This window comes from Sinocyclocheilus grahami, unplaced genomic scaffold (assembly GCF_001515645.1).
Source record: "Sinocyclocheilus grahami isolate Dianchi unplaced genomic scaffold, SAMN03320097.WGS_v1.1 scaffold273.1, whole genome shotgun sequence".
In the NCBI taxonomy this organism is placed as follows: Eukaryota; Metazoa; Chordata; class Actinopteri; order Cypriniformes; family Cyprinidae; genus Sinocyclocheilus; species Sinocyclocheilus grahami.
Genome location: NW_015505452.1, coordinates 688,587 through 705,271, shown reverse-complemented (window position 1 = coordinate 705,271; position 16,685 = coordinate 688,587). Strand labels below are relative to the sequence as shown.

At 35.7% G+C, this 16,685-nt stretch overlaps 2 protein-coding genes across 4 annotated transcripts in view; one reads left to right on the top strand and one right to left on the bottom strand.

The window, feature by feature from the left end:
* The window catches only part of LOC107599845 (GPI-anchor transamidase-like), a 46,737-nt gene extending 35,054 nt beyond the window's left edge, over nt 1-11,683 (bottom strand). For both annotated transcript variants that reach the window (XM_016291547.1, XM_016291548.1), the window contains exons 1-8: nt 11,526-11,683; nt 9,372-9,425; nt 7,855-7,946; nt 7,422-7,557; nt 6,134-6,245; nt 5,959-6,055; nt 1,919-2,036; nt 311-421 (exon numbers count right to left, since the gene is read on the bottom strand). In XM_016291547.1, the coding sequence (XP_016147033.1) occupies nt 311-421; nt 1,919-2,036; nt 5,959-6,055; nt 6,134-6,245; nt 7,422-7,557; nt 7,855-7,946; nt 9,372-9,425; nt 11,526-11,609 (804 nt within the window). In that variant the 5' untranslated portion in view covers nt 11,610-11,683. The remainder of the gene's footprint in view (nt 1-310; nt 422-1,918; nt 2,037-5,958; nt 6,056-6,133; nt 6,246-7,421; nt 7,558-7,854; nt 7,947-9,371; nt 9,426-11,525) is intronic.
* A 2,396-nt stretch (nt 11,684-14,079) lies between these two features.
* Nucleotides 14,080-16,685, top strand: part of LOC107599844 (adenylate kinase isoenzyme 5-like) — a 91,234-nt gene continuing 88,628 nt past the window's right edge. Inside the window, exons 1-3 of one of the 2 annotated variants that reach the window (XM_016291546.1) lie at nt 14,080-14,409; nt 15,667-15,820; nt 16,249-16,416. In XM_016291546.1, coding sequence (XP_016147032.1) covers nt 14,350-14,409; nt 15,667-15,820; nt 16,249-16,416 — 382 coding nt within the window. In that variant the 5' untranslated portion in view covers nt 14,080-14,349. Of the gene's footprint in view, nt 14,410-15,666; nt 15,854-16,248; nt 16,417-16,685 lie in introns of both variants that reach the window. The other variant, XM_016291545.1, reaches the window with a different exon arrangement.

The window sequence follows — 16,685 nt, the reverse complement described above, 5'->3', positions numbered from 1 at the left end:
ATGGAAAAGAAACTAAGGCTCACCCAGGCCTTCAGAGAAAAGGTCTCCCTCCTGACTGTTTCAAAGCTGTCTGACCTAAAGCTGTATTAGCCACTCTGTTTAAAGTGACGTGCTAAGAGACCTGTGGTCCACTAAGGCTGTTCTTTTCATCTGAGGCAACAGAACGTCTTTATGACGGACGCTTTTTAAGTTCAATTCGTACTAGTGGATAAGGGAAATGCTCCTATGGGACCTTGCATTCTCCATATCATTAGGCTAGAATTATAAACAACCACCAAACAAACAAACACACACACACACACACACTTACCAAATCGTTCATGTTGGCCTGGCTAGCAGGGTGGACTTCCTCCAGGAACTCCAGTAAGTAGAAGGTGTACTTGTCCATCAAATGGACCCCTATTGCCAAGTCTGGCTGATGCTGTAGGGACAAAATAATACAGGTGAACCAATTCCAATATTATATACTTCCCTAATCATTTAAAATCTGTATTAACTATAAATGTTCAGGGCTTTCCAGGGAATCATGGTTTACCGACTGTCTAGTCTAGTTTAGTGTATTATAGCCTGTTTACACCAAGTCCAATGTGGCTAAATTAAACAAAAAATTAACAATCCATTTTTTTGCACTAAAAACTATTAACAGTTGTTTTGGTACAGTTTCTGTCTTTTGACAAAAACATCCTTTAAATGTATCCCATATTTTGTCATATTTTATTAATCGCACTGTTATATTTATTAATTGTATCTTGTCAAATTTGATTATTTTTTACTTATTTTACCAAATTTCGAAACATTTAAAAAATGTCTACATTTATTAAAGTATAAATATATCCTTGAAAAAAAAAAACAGTATGTTTTAAATACAATTATTGTCATGATACTGTACATATGTTTCTGCCTTATCTTTATTATAGTAAAGAAAGATAGTAACAAACCCTTCAGAATAATTTTTCATCAATAATTTCATTAACAAGATTAACAATGCTCACATAGCTGGTCTGATGAAACATTTTAGATACAACTCAGTTCAAAACTTAGAGGTTGGTTAAGATTTTTTTTTCTTTTTATGTTTTTGAAGGACTGCATTTATCTGATCAAAAATACAGTGAAAACTTTCATATTGGGAGCTATTACTACAATTTGAAATAACTATTCTAATTCATTCAGAAATCAGAAATCATTCTAATCCTAATTCTAATATGCTGATTTGGTGATCAAGAAACAGTTATTATTGTCAATGTTGAAAATGGTTAACGAATGGGACGAGACCTGGTTGAGCTGCACTAGAGAAGGCAACAAGTGTTATTATCACTATGTCGGAGACACGCTAGCTTTCCCAAGGTAGACGAACTTAGAGTTGTTACAATAATCCGGGTTTAAATCACGCTCAAATTTATTTGATTTTGACGCAATATTTACACCGAAGCTCGCAGGTGTAAATGGTAAGGGGCATGACATTTCCCGATACACACTGGCCCAGCTAACCAATCACAGCACATTTCGTATTTCAGAAGGCGGGACTTCATTTGATACAGGAACTATTGGAGCCGTTCATGCCAGACTGGGGAGAGAGGTGTTGTAATAATGTAAAATATGTGAAAAATAATGTGTTTTTCGAACAACCTAGTCTGAGAGCCTGTTCTAGTACACCCTCTTGAAACAAAATCAAGACTTTGTAAAAGAGCATAATAGGACCCCTTTAAAAAATCTGATATATCTTTCTGTAACGATCCATAAGCCATATATTAAACTGCTTTGCATTTTCTTTTCAATTAAGCTCCAAAAATCTTGTTGTCTATGATTTTCATGTCAATGATTTTTCAAAGGTTCTGCAGAATTGCAATAATATCCAACAGCTGCAACTAATGTTAACTGTCAGATATGCACAAGATCAAGATCAGAAAGTTTAACTCACTGAGAGCGAGTCCTCTCCCACTTGGCTGCTGGCCAGGGCCATGAGGTTGGGCGAGTAAAACCTCTCATACATGGAGGCCCCCTGGCACGTGTCTATGATGAACAACAACTCGTTGTACCTGCAAAGAAGGGAAGCCGTTTTAGAGCCGGTTGATTCTTGTCCGATTCAAATCACTAATGTTGCAATCTACTCAACTCAACTCACTCAACTCTATTTATAAAGTACTTTCAACACCACGACTGGAACCAAAGTGCTGTACAGAGAAAGATAAGGGGGGGAAAAAAATAAGAATAATATGAAAACAAATGAAAAATAATAATAGTAAAATAAAATAAAATAAAATAATAAAAATACATAAATAATAATAGTAACAACAAATATCATACACAGCTAGAAAACAAACGAGTTTTAAGCGAACTCTGAAAAACACCCAAAGTTGGAGAAGTTCTAATAGACAGAGGAAGGGCATTCCAGAGCCTAGGAGCTGCCACAGAGAAAGCACAATCCCCTCTACATTTTAGACGAGATCGCGGAAACATTAGGAGTAGTTGTTCATTTGAGTGCAGAGATCTGCTGGATTGACAGACACTAATTAAATCAGTAACATAGTCAGGTGATAGACCAAGCACAGCCTTATAAACATACAGCAACGATTTGAAATGAATTCTGTATCGTACAGGTAACCAATGCAGTTTGATTAACACAGGAGTAATATGCTCTCTCCCCTTTGTACATGTTAAAAGTCTGGCAGCTGAGTTCTGGACAAGCTGCAAACGAGAGAGAGAGAGCTGCTTCAAACCCAGATACAACACATTACAATAGTCCAAACGAGATGACACAAAAGCAAAAACAACCTTCTCTATATCTTCAAAAGATAGGATGGACTTCAGCTTAGATATTGACCTTAGATGGAAAAAGCAATTTTTAACAACAGCATTAATTTGTCGGTCAAATTTGAGCTCAGAGTCAAAGATGACACCAAGGTGTTTTACACAGGACAGTTTCTTCCCAAGAAACTGCCCCAGGCAGTCATAGATATCATTAACATAACCCTTATTACCAAATAAAATCATATCTGTCTTATCTTCATTCAACTGAAGAAAATTATTTGCCAACCAGCACTTAACCTCTGTCAGACATTGATGTAGAGACTGCAAAGCACATTTATGGTCCTGTTTCAATGGTAAGTAAATTTGTGAATCATCCGCATACAAGTGATAATGAATCCCAAAGCTACTGATTACCTTTGAATACTTCGTGCATTACTTACCTCCTGTGTTCCTCCTAGTGTCTCCCCGTCTCCAAGTGTCTCCTGCATCTCCTAGTTCCCGGATCGCTGAGGTGTGTGCTTCCCCCGGATACCTTCCAGCCTCACTCAAGCCAAAGACTTGGATCACTCCACTCTCCATATCCTCTGCACTCTCTACACGGACCTTTCCCTCTCCCTCACTTCCTCCGGACTACACCAGTACTCACTGTGACCAACAATAAACACTTGTATATAAACTAACCTGTTGTGTCAAGCCTCTTCCGTAACAGGCAACATATACAGAGAAAATAAAATTGGTCCCAGAATAGAGCCCTGAGGATCTACTATCACTTGTAATTAAAGCTGGTCATCAAGTAATAAGAGCTAGATCTGACCTGCAGTACAGGGCTCAAGGCTGTCTGAGCCACGCTCACAATACAACCAACACAGCACTCTCTGCAAGCCGTTGCCATGGTTACCAAGAACCTGGCATCCATTAATGCTCCATTCACAAAATAAAATATATAATAAAAATTAGAAACCACTTCTGGCCATCTCTGACGAGTGAGAGAAAGAGAATGCGAAGGCTTGGAATCGCATGAACCTGAGATGTAATGGGGGAGCAATGAAGCACAAAAGGGGTTTCAGTAATTTATTGGATCAAGCCTGCAATTACCACATTGACAGGCACAAAACATCCAATGCTGTAGTGCTCTACAGGAAGAGAGGAAGCTCTCATTGCACCTCACACTAGCCTCCCACAATATTTACACTGCGCTGGAACCTAAACAGCCTATTAGAGCATTTATAACACACAATTAATACTTTAGGCAGCTGCAGCATGGCTTCAGCTATGTACATCAATACTGTGGCCAAGAGCCACACAATGAAGGCTAGACTGCATGTTTTATGTTCGATGTCATTTAATGTGTGTTTTGGAATTTGTTTTGGTCAATTTCTGCAATTTGCTCTCAAAAGCAGCAATTACACAATTATTAAGCTGTATGAATACATTTAATGATATGACTGGAAGTGTGACGTTGCTTTTATTCGGCAGTTGAATAAGCATTCAATTAATGTTTCTATTGAGAAACTTTTTAGAGCTTCGTTTACATTTTTAGATGCAATGTTGTTAAGTACTTTCTTTATTTTCCTCCACCAATGAAAACAGTTTCAAATGAAACCAAGCCGCTACTAAACAGTTGAGTGAATGCTTTAATGACTTACTCATAAAGGTTGGATTGAACATGCAGAGTTTTATAGAAAAAGACAAGTTTGTATCCCAGGTTTGTGGGCAAATCAATTAAATCAATGATTCATTGACTAATAAAGACTCATAAATCTGTTACTATTATCAGGGGCGAACTTAACCTATAAGCGAGGTAAGCGGACGCTTAGGGGCCCCATCTGATATTGGCAAAATATAATTGGCAAACGATCCATTATGTATTTGTGTTCTGAAGAGCATCAAATGTTCACTCAGTTTTTGACAAGTGCTGAGTTCTGCCAGCTCGTGAATCCTCTCATTATAACAACGTGTAGATACGATGTAAATATAAGATTCATTGTGCAGTGCAGACAGCTTCATTGATTAACGGAACGTTGTGAGGTTGTGATGAACTGAAGTGAAGGACAGCTTTTAGTGATTATAGAGGGAGCGCTCTTTGCGCACTTTCTAGGCTGCATAATCCTGTCTGACCTTCTCAGAACAGATTAACAGATTAACCTTAGAGAAGAAAGTATCTTGATGTTTCAAAATGACTCGCTTGGGTGCTTTTCCTATGCGCACTGACGCAAACTGCTGTGCACTCAAATACAAATGCACACATGCAATGACTGGAGATTTTCACTTAATAATAGATTACATTTTCGAATGGTTTCACAGCAAACCCTACCGTACGCCTTAAGAACACTTGGAATACGGAACGAGTTGCATGGGATAATTTTATGACATTTGAATCCTTTTTGTAAAAAGATTGAAGAAGCTTACAATTAATTAAATGGACAAGTGCAAGCATTTCTTTAATAATGTCTTCTTTTGTGATCCGAAAAAAATAAGGTAGCCTAATAATTATTAACTTAAGTTGTGAAGGGGTAAATAAACAATAAACTATGAGAGAGAGAGAGCAGAATAAGGGTTAGGCATGAAAGAGCACATATTTATTATGTTAGGGGCCCATACCTTAAATTTGCTTAGGGCCCCCAAATCACTAAGTCCATCGTAATGATATTGTATGACTGAGAGTATGTCACTATGTCAGTCTGCACAAGCGCAAACAAGTGAAGTGATAACGAAAAGTCTCAATGCTCTTGGACTGTTATATCAGAACTCTTAGAATACTGCTTAGCCCATTACATTTGAGAACCAGAACTAACAATTGTATAAAGAAGTTTTTTAGAATTTTCTGAATAAAATGTGAGTAGTGCTTGCTTGTCAATGGTTGTCGGTTTTAATTTGTTCAACTGTCCTACTATTAGGACAAATGGAACTAGATTTTATTCACATTTTTATGCAAATCATCTTACAGAATACTCGTTATGTTAGAAGTCTCCCTGAAACAACCCAAGGTTAAGTGGCTCGGTCAAGCGCATAGAAGTGATATCCATGGATACAGAGTGGGATTCAAACCTATAACAATTCATTTAACAGAACAGATCTTTCACAACAAGATTGAGATTGTGTGTGTTAAATATTATTAATTAATATAATTGAGTATATTTATTATTGATTAAATCATGTCAAAAATGTTAAGAGTTACTACGTGTTCACTGCAGATCTTTCTATAATTACCTCCTCTTTTGCCACATCTGCTCAAAGGCATCAGCTAGCTCCATGTTGCTGATCTCCTCAGAGTCCTGGAACTTCAGGAAGCCGTTTCCGCCGTGACCTGTGAAAATGGAGACCCGCAGATTCAGAAAAAAACAAGAAATGAAAAAGCCAGTAATGAGGCCGTTACCAGTCTGACCTGTCAGGTAGATGAGAATGTTGCTGCGGTCATCGGAAAGCAGACGTTTGGATCGAGGGGTGCTGGGGGGGAGACGCCCTGTCAGGACTCGCAGGAAATTCTCCACTGTGACCTGCAAAACAAAAAGAAATGCTTTTAAAAGAAGACCTGCCACAAAAAGCAAGTGAAAAGTGCAGAGACAGAGTCTAGGTTTGGGTCTCAAAACTCACAAGGGCCCTATTTTAACGATCTAAGTGCAAGGCGCAGATGCACTTAGGTCATGTACGAATCCACTTTTGCTAGTTTAGCACGACGGGAAAACCGGTCAGCGCGCCCGGCGCATGGTCTAAAAGGGTTGTCCCTATTCTCTTAATGAGTAATGGGTGTGTTTTGGGCACAACATGCAATAAACCAATCAGAGTCTCATCTCCCATTCCTTGTAAGAGCCAGTTGCACTTGCGGCATGGTGGATCCGCTATTTACATGGCGGAATTTGCAAGCGCAAAGAATGAACAGAGAGGAATCGGAGCTGCTCATGCGCAAGCAAATAGGTAGCCTAATTCTGATACATCCAATGACTATCCATTATGACATGTAGGCATTTTTATATTTATGTAGCCTACACAATAATAATCTTTTACATTGTAATCCTTTAATTTTTCATATTTAGCATGTTTGTGTGCTGCGGCGCGTCCCTGTGTGTGTAATAAGCAGAGTGTACGAGTATTGTTGACCTGCCAATAGGCAGATATTACTAACGCGCTCTTTAAATAACAAAAAAAAAAAAATGCGCCATTGACTTTAGACCAGGTTTTAGTTGGTCAATAGCGCAGTCTATTTCAGTTGCCTCAAAATAGCAACGCGCCAACAATGCGCCTGAACACACCTCATTTTCAGAGCACACCCATGTGTGCACACAAATGGGCGCAAATGCATTTGCTATTAAAACAATGTGGCACTGGACGTGAAAATGATAAATACGTCGGGCTGAAACTAGCAAAAAACGCTAGCATCGCATTGCGCCGGGTGTATGATAGGGCCCATAGTGACAGTCCTTAAAAGTCAGTAAAGTAACTGAATCGTTCACTTAACAGGTTTGTTTAAAAAAAAAGAAAAAAGCCAATCATCACATCACTACTGTATGCTACTCAGAGACAAGCAACAGTCGATTCTTCTATGACTTTTTTTTTTTAAATATTATAATTGAGTTTTTAAAAATTATTGTTATGAAACAACTAGCAGAACTGATGACAAGCCTTACTAGTATCCAATATTAGAGATATTTGTTTAAAACCAAGAGCAGCTTCACCTCATATCCACGGTAATCCACCTCCACGTCATCTCCATACACGTTAAGCTCCATGTTCTTATGACTGAACACAGTGGCTGGTTTGGGGTTTCTATAGTTACAGGCCATATCATCGGCTAGCATCAGCACAATGTGACTGGGAAAGCAGAGCAAACACATCTAATCAGAGCAGACAGGAAGACTTTTACTGCGGCTAGAAACACAAATATCACTGCCTCATCATGACAAAAGAGCACACATGCAACTATCTCTAGAGAACACAAGTAATGGAAAAACAGTGGGTAAATAATGTGTCACTGTGTAATGAGGATGTCAGTAGGGAAAATAGTTGATGTACAATAGATTGGTCCAATTATATTGTGGTTCAACAAGCCACTGTTTGTGTCTAGAGAAAATGCCATAGAGCATTATTGAAGTAAATGAGAAAGTTTACCTGTCTGGAATGCCCAGTCTCTTTACACTTCTGTATACTGACAGTGTGTTTGCCACATGCCGATAATTAAACCAGAATCTAGATGTGCAGACCTAGACATAAACATGATTATAAGACTCCAAAAATCATGAAAAAGCAGCAATTAAGAAAGAATGTTGGCAAGTTGTTATTCTAAATACATAAATATAAATATACATAAAATCATATTATACCTCTAAATTAGCTTTTTTCCTTTTCTATTATTGCCATTATTATATTATATTGCTATTTTAATATATCTTTATGTATCCTCAATTACATTAATGCTAACTGGCAATAAATACCTGTGTCCGCTTTAACCAATATTTTTACAGAAACTACAACAGCAGCCTAAAACAATGGTTAAACAGCATTAACCAACAGTCTGTGATGTCTTGTTGTTTCGCCCATTTAGATTCAATGTAATTTTATTTTACTTTTAGTTTTAGTCATTTTACTTGAACATTTTAAGTTTGGTTTTTCATCTAATATGAACATTTTATTCGGCTTCATTTTAATTATCAAAAACTATTCTTAATTTAGTTTTAGTTAACAATAACACTACTGACTATAATAGAGTGGTTCTTAAACAGGGGGTCAGGGCCCACTAGGGGGCCTCAGAAAACCTCTAAGGAGGCCTCAAGATGACTTCAATTTATTTTAAATAAGACAAATAAGATAATTAAAAAAAAAACCAAGGTAAGGCATTAAAACAGTTTAAAAAACAAGCTATTTCTTATTTTAATCCACCCCCTTTATCCTTTGAAGAAGACTGTACCACTGTTTAAAAAAATTTGATTTTAAAAGTGTGATTTCTAAATCCAGAAATGTCATCATGTAAATTAATAAATTCATGTAACTCCATGGGAAATTTTATGAATATACTTTTTACTAGTTATGCCAAGATCTAAAATATTTTAGCAAGCAGAAATTGTGAATAAAAAATCCTTAAAACAGGGCTGTGCAATTAATTGCATGCGATTGTCATGCGCATCTCGTCAGTAAAGTCGGTTCCGTGATTAGTAGTAAATAGCCATCACCTGCTTTCAGATGGAGCAGCGTTTAATACACAGAGCCGTAGTTCACTGACAAGCTAGGCAATATCGCGTTCATAATCAAATGCGATTCATCTGCGATTATGAACGCGATATTGCCTAATTGTCAGAGAACTACGGCTCTGTGTAGTAAATGCTGCTCCATCTGAAAGCAGGTGATGGAGATTTACTACTAATCACGGAACCGGCTTTACTGATGAGATGTGCATGACAATCGCATGCGATTAATTGCACAGCCCTACCTTAAAATAAATGTTCCTTATCTTAAATCACAAACAACTTGGATGAGGTATTTGAATATTAATGTCTTTGTCACAGGATAAATCAAGTTTACCATATTGAGAAACATACAGTAAAATTCAAATAGTCTTTTTATATTTCGAATAATTATGCCAGATTGAATATTCGACTATTTGTGCACAACCCTAGTTTATTCAAACTTACCAGGACTGCCCAGTTGTTGGTATGACCACTGCTAAAAAACTGTCCAGCTTTGTTCTAAAAAATAAATAAATAATGCATTACTAATTTAATTAAACTCTCAATAGTACAAAATGTGAAAATTCTCTTTTTTAGGTAAATCCAAGGGTAAAAGAAATGTAAACTGAGACTATACATAGAGTCTTTGCCCATTTTAGCCACTGTATAAAAGCTTATGAAAGACACTTAAATTATAGAAGTAATATGATGGCAAAGTGCTAACAGCAAAAATTGCCTCCACATGTGTTGAATGAATGCTGGCTGTATGCACTTAATAGAGAAAAATTACAAGGGGCATGAAATGATTGCTTTGAAATGCATTTGCAGGAGGTCATGTGACATTAAACATCATGCACAGGTTTTGAACTGGTGAAGCTAGTTAGACAAAGAACCCAGATATTCATAAATATCTTGTGTATATTTTGTGTTGTGAAAAAATATTTGATTTACCCTATATGATATATTCTAAGACAGTGCTTTAAAAGCTCAGGGGTACTTTGAAAGACAAACGCCTTCTACAGTAATAAAATTAGCAAATTGGTAAAATAACCAACTGAATGATAATTCAAATACAAATTAATGTGTTCATCAGTAGTTGATGCAATGTTGAAACACTTCTTAAACCTGAAATTATTTTTGCAAATCCAGTGGTCAACTAATGACTGACTAATGACTGATCTATGTGTGAATATCCACAAAACTGGAAGACTTTCTGAGTGTATATAAGCAGTAGGCTATTTTAGAAAGGACCATTTAAAAGATGACAAATAGTAATTAGGGAGAACCAATAAATTATGAATAAATTATTGCTATTGTGTGATGTAATGTAATATGTAATCATGTAATCCATAAAAAGGTAACTGTAGTCTGATTATGAGTATTTTAAAATGTAAATTAATCTAATTACAAGTACTTCATTTTTGGAATCTGAATATGTAATCCAGATTACATGAGTCAGTTACTAACCAGCTCTCTCTCTCTCTCTCTCTCTCTCTCTCTCTCTCTATATATATATACATATATATCTGTGTGTGTGTGTGTGTAATTATACATATATAGTTGCAACTAAAGAACATTTACAATATATTAACTTCATAATGTAATATCAAATAACACACTAAAGTTAAAATTATAATCAAGTACCTAACATGTGCTTCTGGTGTTTTTTATACACTTCTTTTTTCTTTCTTTTTTTTACACAAGGAAAGCACATTAAAAGAGTGTGTCACAAAAAGATGTTAGATTTAAAATGATGCCATTCTCTGAAGAAAAATTAACATTTGACATATTTTATATTGTTTGACAGTTATATTGTGAATATATTGCCATTTTGTTGACATTTATGCCTATGTTGTAAAACTGATGTGCTTGTGTGGATGTTGAAACATATCAAATATGATGTAAGATGACAAGATGATGAAAAGGCATTTTGTCTCGCACAGAGTGAATAATAATAACAATAATAAGATACTTTACACTTGCTCAATTATTAAAAAAGCTTCACAAATGTGCCAGTAAGATTACATGTTTGTGCTTTGTTGGCATCTGAACAGAAAACTGTAAGTCAAGATAATGAGCAACTGATTAAACAAAGCTAATGTCTACAGAAATGTGATGTTTAGAACAAACTGGCCATCATAATGTAACACACAGGTTGCCTAACTAGACAGTACTGTATTTTTGGGCATTACAGGTGTTAGCGTATGTATGTATGTATGTATCTATCTATCTATCTATCTATCTATCTATCTATCTATACTGTAATACAGCAATAAAACGATAATACATAAGAATATTACTATGACAGTCTAAAAAAAACTAGGAATGATTTATATATTCAGTGTATATATATATATATATATCTCATCTTAGTTCTTACATGTCATCTCTCTCTCTCTCTTTGGCTGATGATAAACGGGGCAACTTTTTGAGCAATTGCATGTATGTGTGTGCTTATATATAACAAATCTGAATTAACACAGCAAGAAAATATAAAATTAAACACATAAAATAAAAGAAACCTTTATGCTGAGCTGAGAATATTACTGCTGAAAGCTTCACTGTCCATTCAATGAATCACAGAAACGCTTTACAACAGCTATGAATAAAGACACTTACCTCAAGATAATTACTGTATGCATATGGCATGAAAACAAGCAAATGAATAAATGCACATGTTGTCAGTAAACTGTAATAACCCATTTTGGTTCGTCACCGGTTTAGTGACAGGCTAGATTTGCATCTGCAACCAGGAAGCGTTTTACTTCCGGTATGATTAAAAGTCCCATTTTCCGGAATAAAAGTCATACCTCTGCTCACATGTTTAGATGTAGCAAAGAAAACTGAGGACATGAATATATGATTATGCATTACATATTATCAATCATTTTTGTCTCAGATCCCATAAATTTAAGCAATAACCCGTGGTCCCGTATACTGTAAGCAGAATTAGGCTATTATCACATTTTAATAGGGAACAAGCATTAAGCAAAAATTAAGCATTGAAATTTTTTTATAATGCTTATTCAAATTCAAAATTGCTCTGTATTTATACTATTTCCCCCTACCCACAAATAAGCCAGCTCAATATCATGAGTACTCCAACAAGCATTATGCACCAGATTCATCTGAAAATTGTTTGTTTATACCTAAGACTTCATTCTTTTTTTCAGTCACTTCAGACAGCAGCAGCTCTGCTCTCCTCACATGATGGATGTTTGAGAATCGAAAGCATTTCCACCTTACAAACCTTGTCTGATTTACACAATAGCCTAATATATTCCTAGGACCTGTTTATCAGCAGGCACTGGAACACCGACAATGGATGAAGTGAGATTGTAGAACAGATGGAGGCTAAAAATGTCAAAAATCCAGCATGGAACATTTGGTGCCTGTGTGGCACTTTACTGCGAAAATTATATCAGAGGTTACTACATAGGCTACTAGTAACAGGCTAATGTAGGAGTTAGACACACCAAAACGAGATTCATTCAATCCATTTTTTTCCCCTTTACAGTGGACATGTTGTGTCATGTTATTTATTTAGATGAAGTTATTCATTCAGAAATGATCATGATAGTTCTTTGGGGGCTTCAGAAATGTCTAGTTGGGATAACAAGATTGTAACAAAAAAGTCTAATTAAAAGGCTGAAATTCTTAGAATTAATTTAGGCAATAATAGCTCATCAAATTATTAGCATTAATTCATAACAAACAGTAAAGCAGTTTATTTTAAAACATGAATATCTAGCAACATTTTGTCTGCCAAATTAATGCAAAGGATGGTGTAACTAACATGCAGGAAACCATGTTGTTGTCATGTGGCAATAATATCATAAACCAGGAAATGATATGATATCAATAAGAGCGTTATTATTATTATTATTATTATTATTATTATTACATAAACATATTTATCATATTTAACAGTTGTTATAATATATTTAATTTAAGTTTAATTATATTTAATTTAAGTTGAATATAATATAGTCTATAAAATATTTATAAATACAATACAAATAGAATAGAATAGCATAGAATAAACTAATATTAGAATAGAATAGAATAGAATAGAATAGAACAGAGTAGAGTAGAGTAGAGTCGAGTAGAATATAATAGAATAAACTAATATTAGAATAGAGTAGAGTAGAATAGAATAGACTAGAATAGAATAGAGTAGAATAGCATAGAATAAACTAATATTAGAATAGAGTATAATAGAATAGAGTAGAGTAGAGTAGAGTAGAGTAGAATAGAGTAGAATAGAATAGAATAGAGTAGAGTAGAGTAGAGTAGAATAGAGTAGAATAGAATAGACTAGAATAGAGTAGAGTAGAATAGCACAGAATAGAATAGCATAGAATAAACTAATATTAGAATAGAGTAGAATAGAGTAGAGTAGAGTAGAGTAGAGTAGAGTAGAGTATAGTAGAGTAGAGTAGAGTAGAGTAGAGTAGAGTAGAGTAGAGTAGAGTAGAATAGCATAGAATAAACTAATATTAGAATAGAATAGAGTAGAGTAGAGTAGAGTAGAATAGAGTAGAGTAGAATAGAATAGACTAGAATAGAATAGAGTAGAGTAGAATAGCATAGAATAGAATAGCATAGAATAAACTAATATTAGAATAGAGTAGAATAGAATAGAGTAGAGTAGAGTAGAGTAGAGTAGAAATGTGAAAATTTGAAAATAGGCTATATTATACACTATATTAATAATTCATTATTATTATTATTATTATTATTATTATTATATAAACTTATTTATCATATTTAACAGTTTTTATAATGCATTTAATTTAAGTTTATTAATAAAAATTTATAAATATATTATATATTAATAATTCATTATTGTATATTATATTATACAGTACATACTGTAAGATATTAATTATCAAAATATAAATGGCTTATTCATTAAAACATATAGGCCTAATAAAACTATATGTTCCAAAAAAAAAAAAAAAACTTTGTGCGCGCAGAGGCGTCAGTGGTGTATCTAAGATTTAATATGGATTCAAATTATATGAATGTTTATCTAAATGGCTAAATGTAAAAGTGCTTTTCAGAGACTGCTCTAGTTTCCTCCTCTGAACTCCAGAGACGCGCGTCCTGCATCAGCTGGCCAAACACACACACACACACACACACACACACACACACTTGAGTCGCTCGATCAGCGCGCGGGCAGCGTGCAGGTGTATCGCGCTGTGTCGGCGGTTTCAAACACTGAAGAGAGATACTAAGAGCAAGACTAGAGGAGCGCTTGGAAGCAGCATGTAACAGGCGCAACGGTTTACTGAGAGTGTAGCTGTCTTTATCCACCTAGTTTAGTAGGCACTTGGAGAATGCGTTAAGATCGCAACAACATCACGGATTCGTGAACCTGCAACAGAATACATCCTACACTCAACGCAACAGGATCGATAGTTTTCCCGAAACAGATATGAACACCAACGATGCGAAGGAATATCTCTCCAGAAGAGAGATACCTCAACTGTTTGAGGTGAGCATTTACGTGTGAGAACTTTTGTTTCTGTAAAGAAGATGTTTCCACATCAGCTGCTACAAATGAAGGACAGCATATAGAAGTTAGGCTACTTGCATGGAAATGTTTGATATGTAAAATTGTTTTGTGCATATGGATGTCCGACAACTGGGAATCAGTATCGAAAAGCAATGTTGGTTCGATATACAGTTATGAAAAAAGGTCATCAGATTAAAGTTGATTATTCATAATAAAAAAGGTAATGATTTATTTAAAGGTACGTGCATGCAGGGTAGCTACTGCATGTTGTAAATAATGCAAAGTGAGTTGTTGAATGTTGCATTGGATTAGATTATATGGAAATTATCGAGAGTTATTTATGTGCTTATAGTTGCTAGAATGTGTGTGCGTTTTTACGCGCAAAGCTGAAAATGTCGATCGTGTCTGAAATGCGATTCAACGTCGTTGATTGCCCATCGTTGTTCATTATGTTAGGCGTGCTGTCAGAATCCTACACATGCTTATCAGAGTCAAGTGTGATAAGAAATAACAGGACATAACATGTATTCAATGATTGCTTTCAAGTCAGTTTTACAGTGACCTATTATTATTATTTTACTCTTATAATATAATACCTCTCTTTAAACTGTTAGTGCTTTCCCAGGGGGGCACTTATGAAATTTTCAAGTTAGTTTTACAGTGACCTATTATTATTATTCTACTCTTGTATTGTGAACAATACAATACCTCTCTTTAAACTGTTAGTGCTTTCCCAGGGGGGCACTTATGAAACCCATGGCAAAAATCTCCTACTGCTTGGAGAGTTTGGGTTGGAATATCCTAGGCATATGATGAGGATGATGGTGATGATTTAGATTAGGGTACTTATATGAAATATGTAGGAATGTGTATATTTTAGGAGCTGTCATTTTTCATAGTTTGTTTTTCAGCATTGTAATGATCTTTTGCCTTAGTTCATTTTAAACTGTAACAAATGCATTTTTATAAGTTTAAATGTTCCATGAAGTTGCTAAAGGGGGTCATAAAATTACCATGCATAATAAGTATAAAGGAATGGACAAAATGCTGTTAATACTTTCAAGTCATTTTAAATGGTATCACACTGCAATATATGTGTGTGATATATTTTATATATTTAATAATATAATAATAACATTTACAAATAACAAACATTACTTACGATGCATGTTACCCTGTACTTACAGTGAACAGATAAACACAGTACACCTCTCTGATCTGTCACTGGTTTCCCAGAGTCTGCTGACTGGTCTGATGTACTACCGACCGGATGACCCCATAGACTATCTAGAGACCTGCCTTAAGAAGGTGAGGGAGCTCGGCGGGACTGACACAGTTCGGTGGGACACGTTCGTCGGACAGGAGAAGAAGTCGTTACCACCTCTCAATGGTGGGCAGTCACGCCGATCTTTTTTCCGCAATGGTGAGTAGGAGGTGTTGTCATCAGCCAACGCAACTCCAAATTGTAGGCGATGCTGAAATTCATGCAAACTAGAACTGGCCACAGACTGCTGTGTGGTTGTGTATTGCACAGCAGGCTCATTATTCGTTATTTGGGTGTTGTTAGAGCATGGCAACCATCGGTAGGGGTTTTCCTTTTTTTTGTGCTGGGCAACATTGTTCTACCCACCTCGAGGCAATACAAAAAGGCAAATTAATGCAAAGTACCTGTACAGTAAAACATAGTTAGTTTGTCTTCTAAACAAAACCTATTTTTCCAATGATATACCTTCATGGGATTTCCTGTGAACGTTTTGCCATTTATTGTTGAGGATATCAGAAGCTCTCATGACTAACTATTTCCATTCTTCCATGCAGTTCTCCCGGACAGTCCCAATTTCCCCTATCGGAGATATGAACGCCTCCCACCCATCAACCAGTTTTCCATAGAGAGTGACTCAGACTTGTCTGAGACAGCTGAGCTCATAGATGAATATGAAGTGTTTGACCCATCTAGACCCAGACCCAAAGTCATCCTCATTATAGGTAAGCCCAAAAACTGGGTACATCATCACACTTGCCAGACTAATGGAGAGAAACACCAGCCTTGAATCTGTTTTATGCTTGAATTTGTATGAAAATACACTACCACACTTTTTACCACACAATGGTGGACGCGGAGGACTATAATGCAATAAGAGCTTGTTCAAATACTGAGGTGCTAATTCAGGGCTTTATAAGTAATAAGCAAGATTTTAAAATAGGGTGTTTAAGATGTTTAATAGGGAGCCAGTGCAGTGTTGACAGAACCGGGC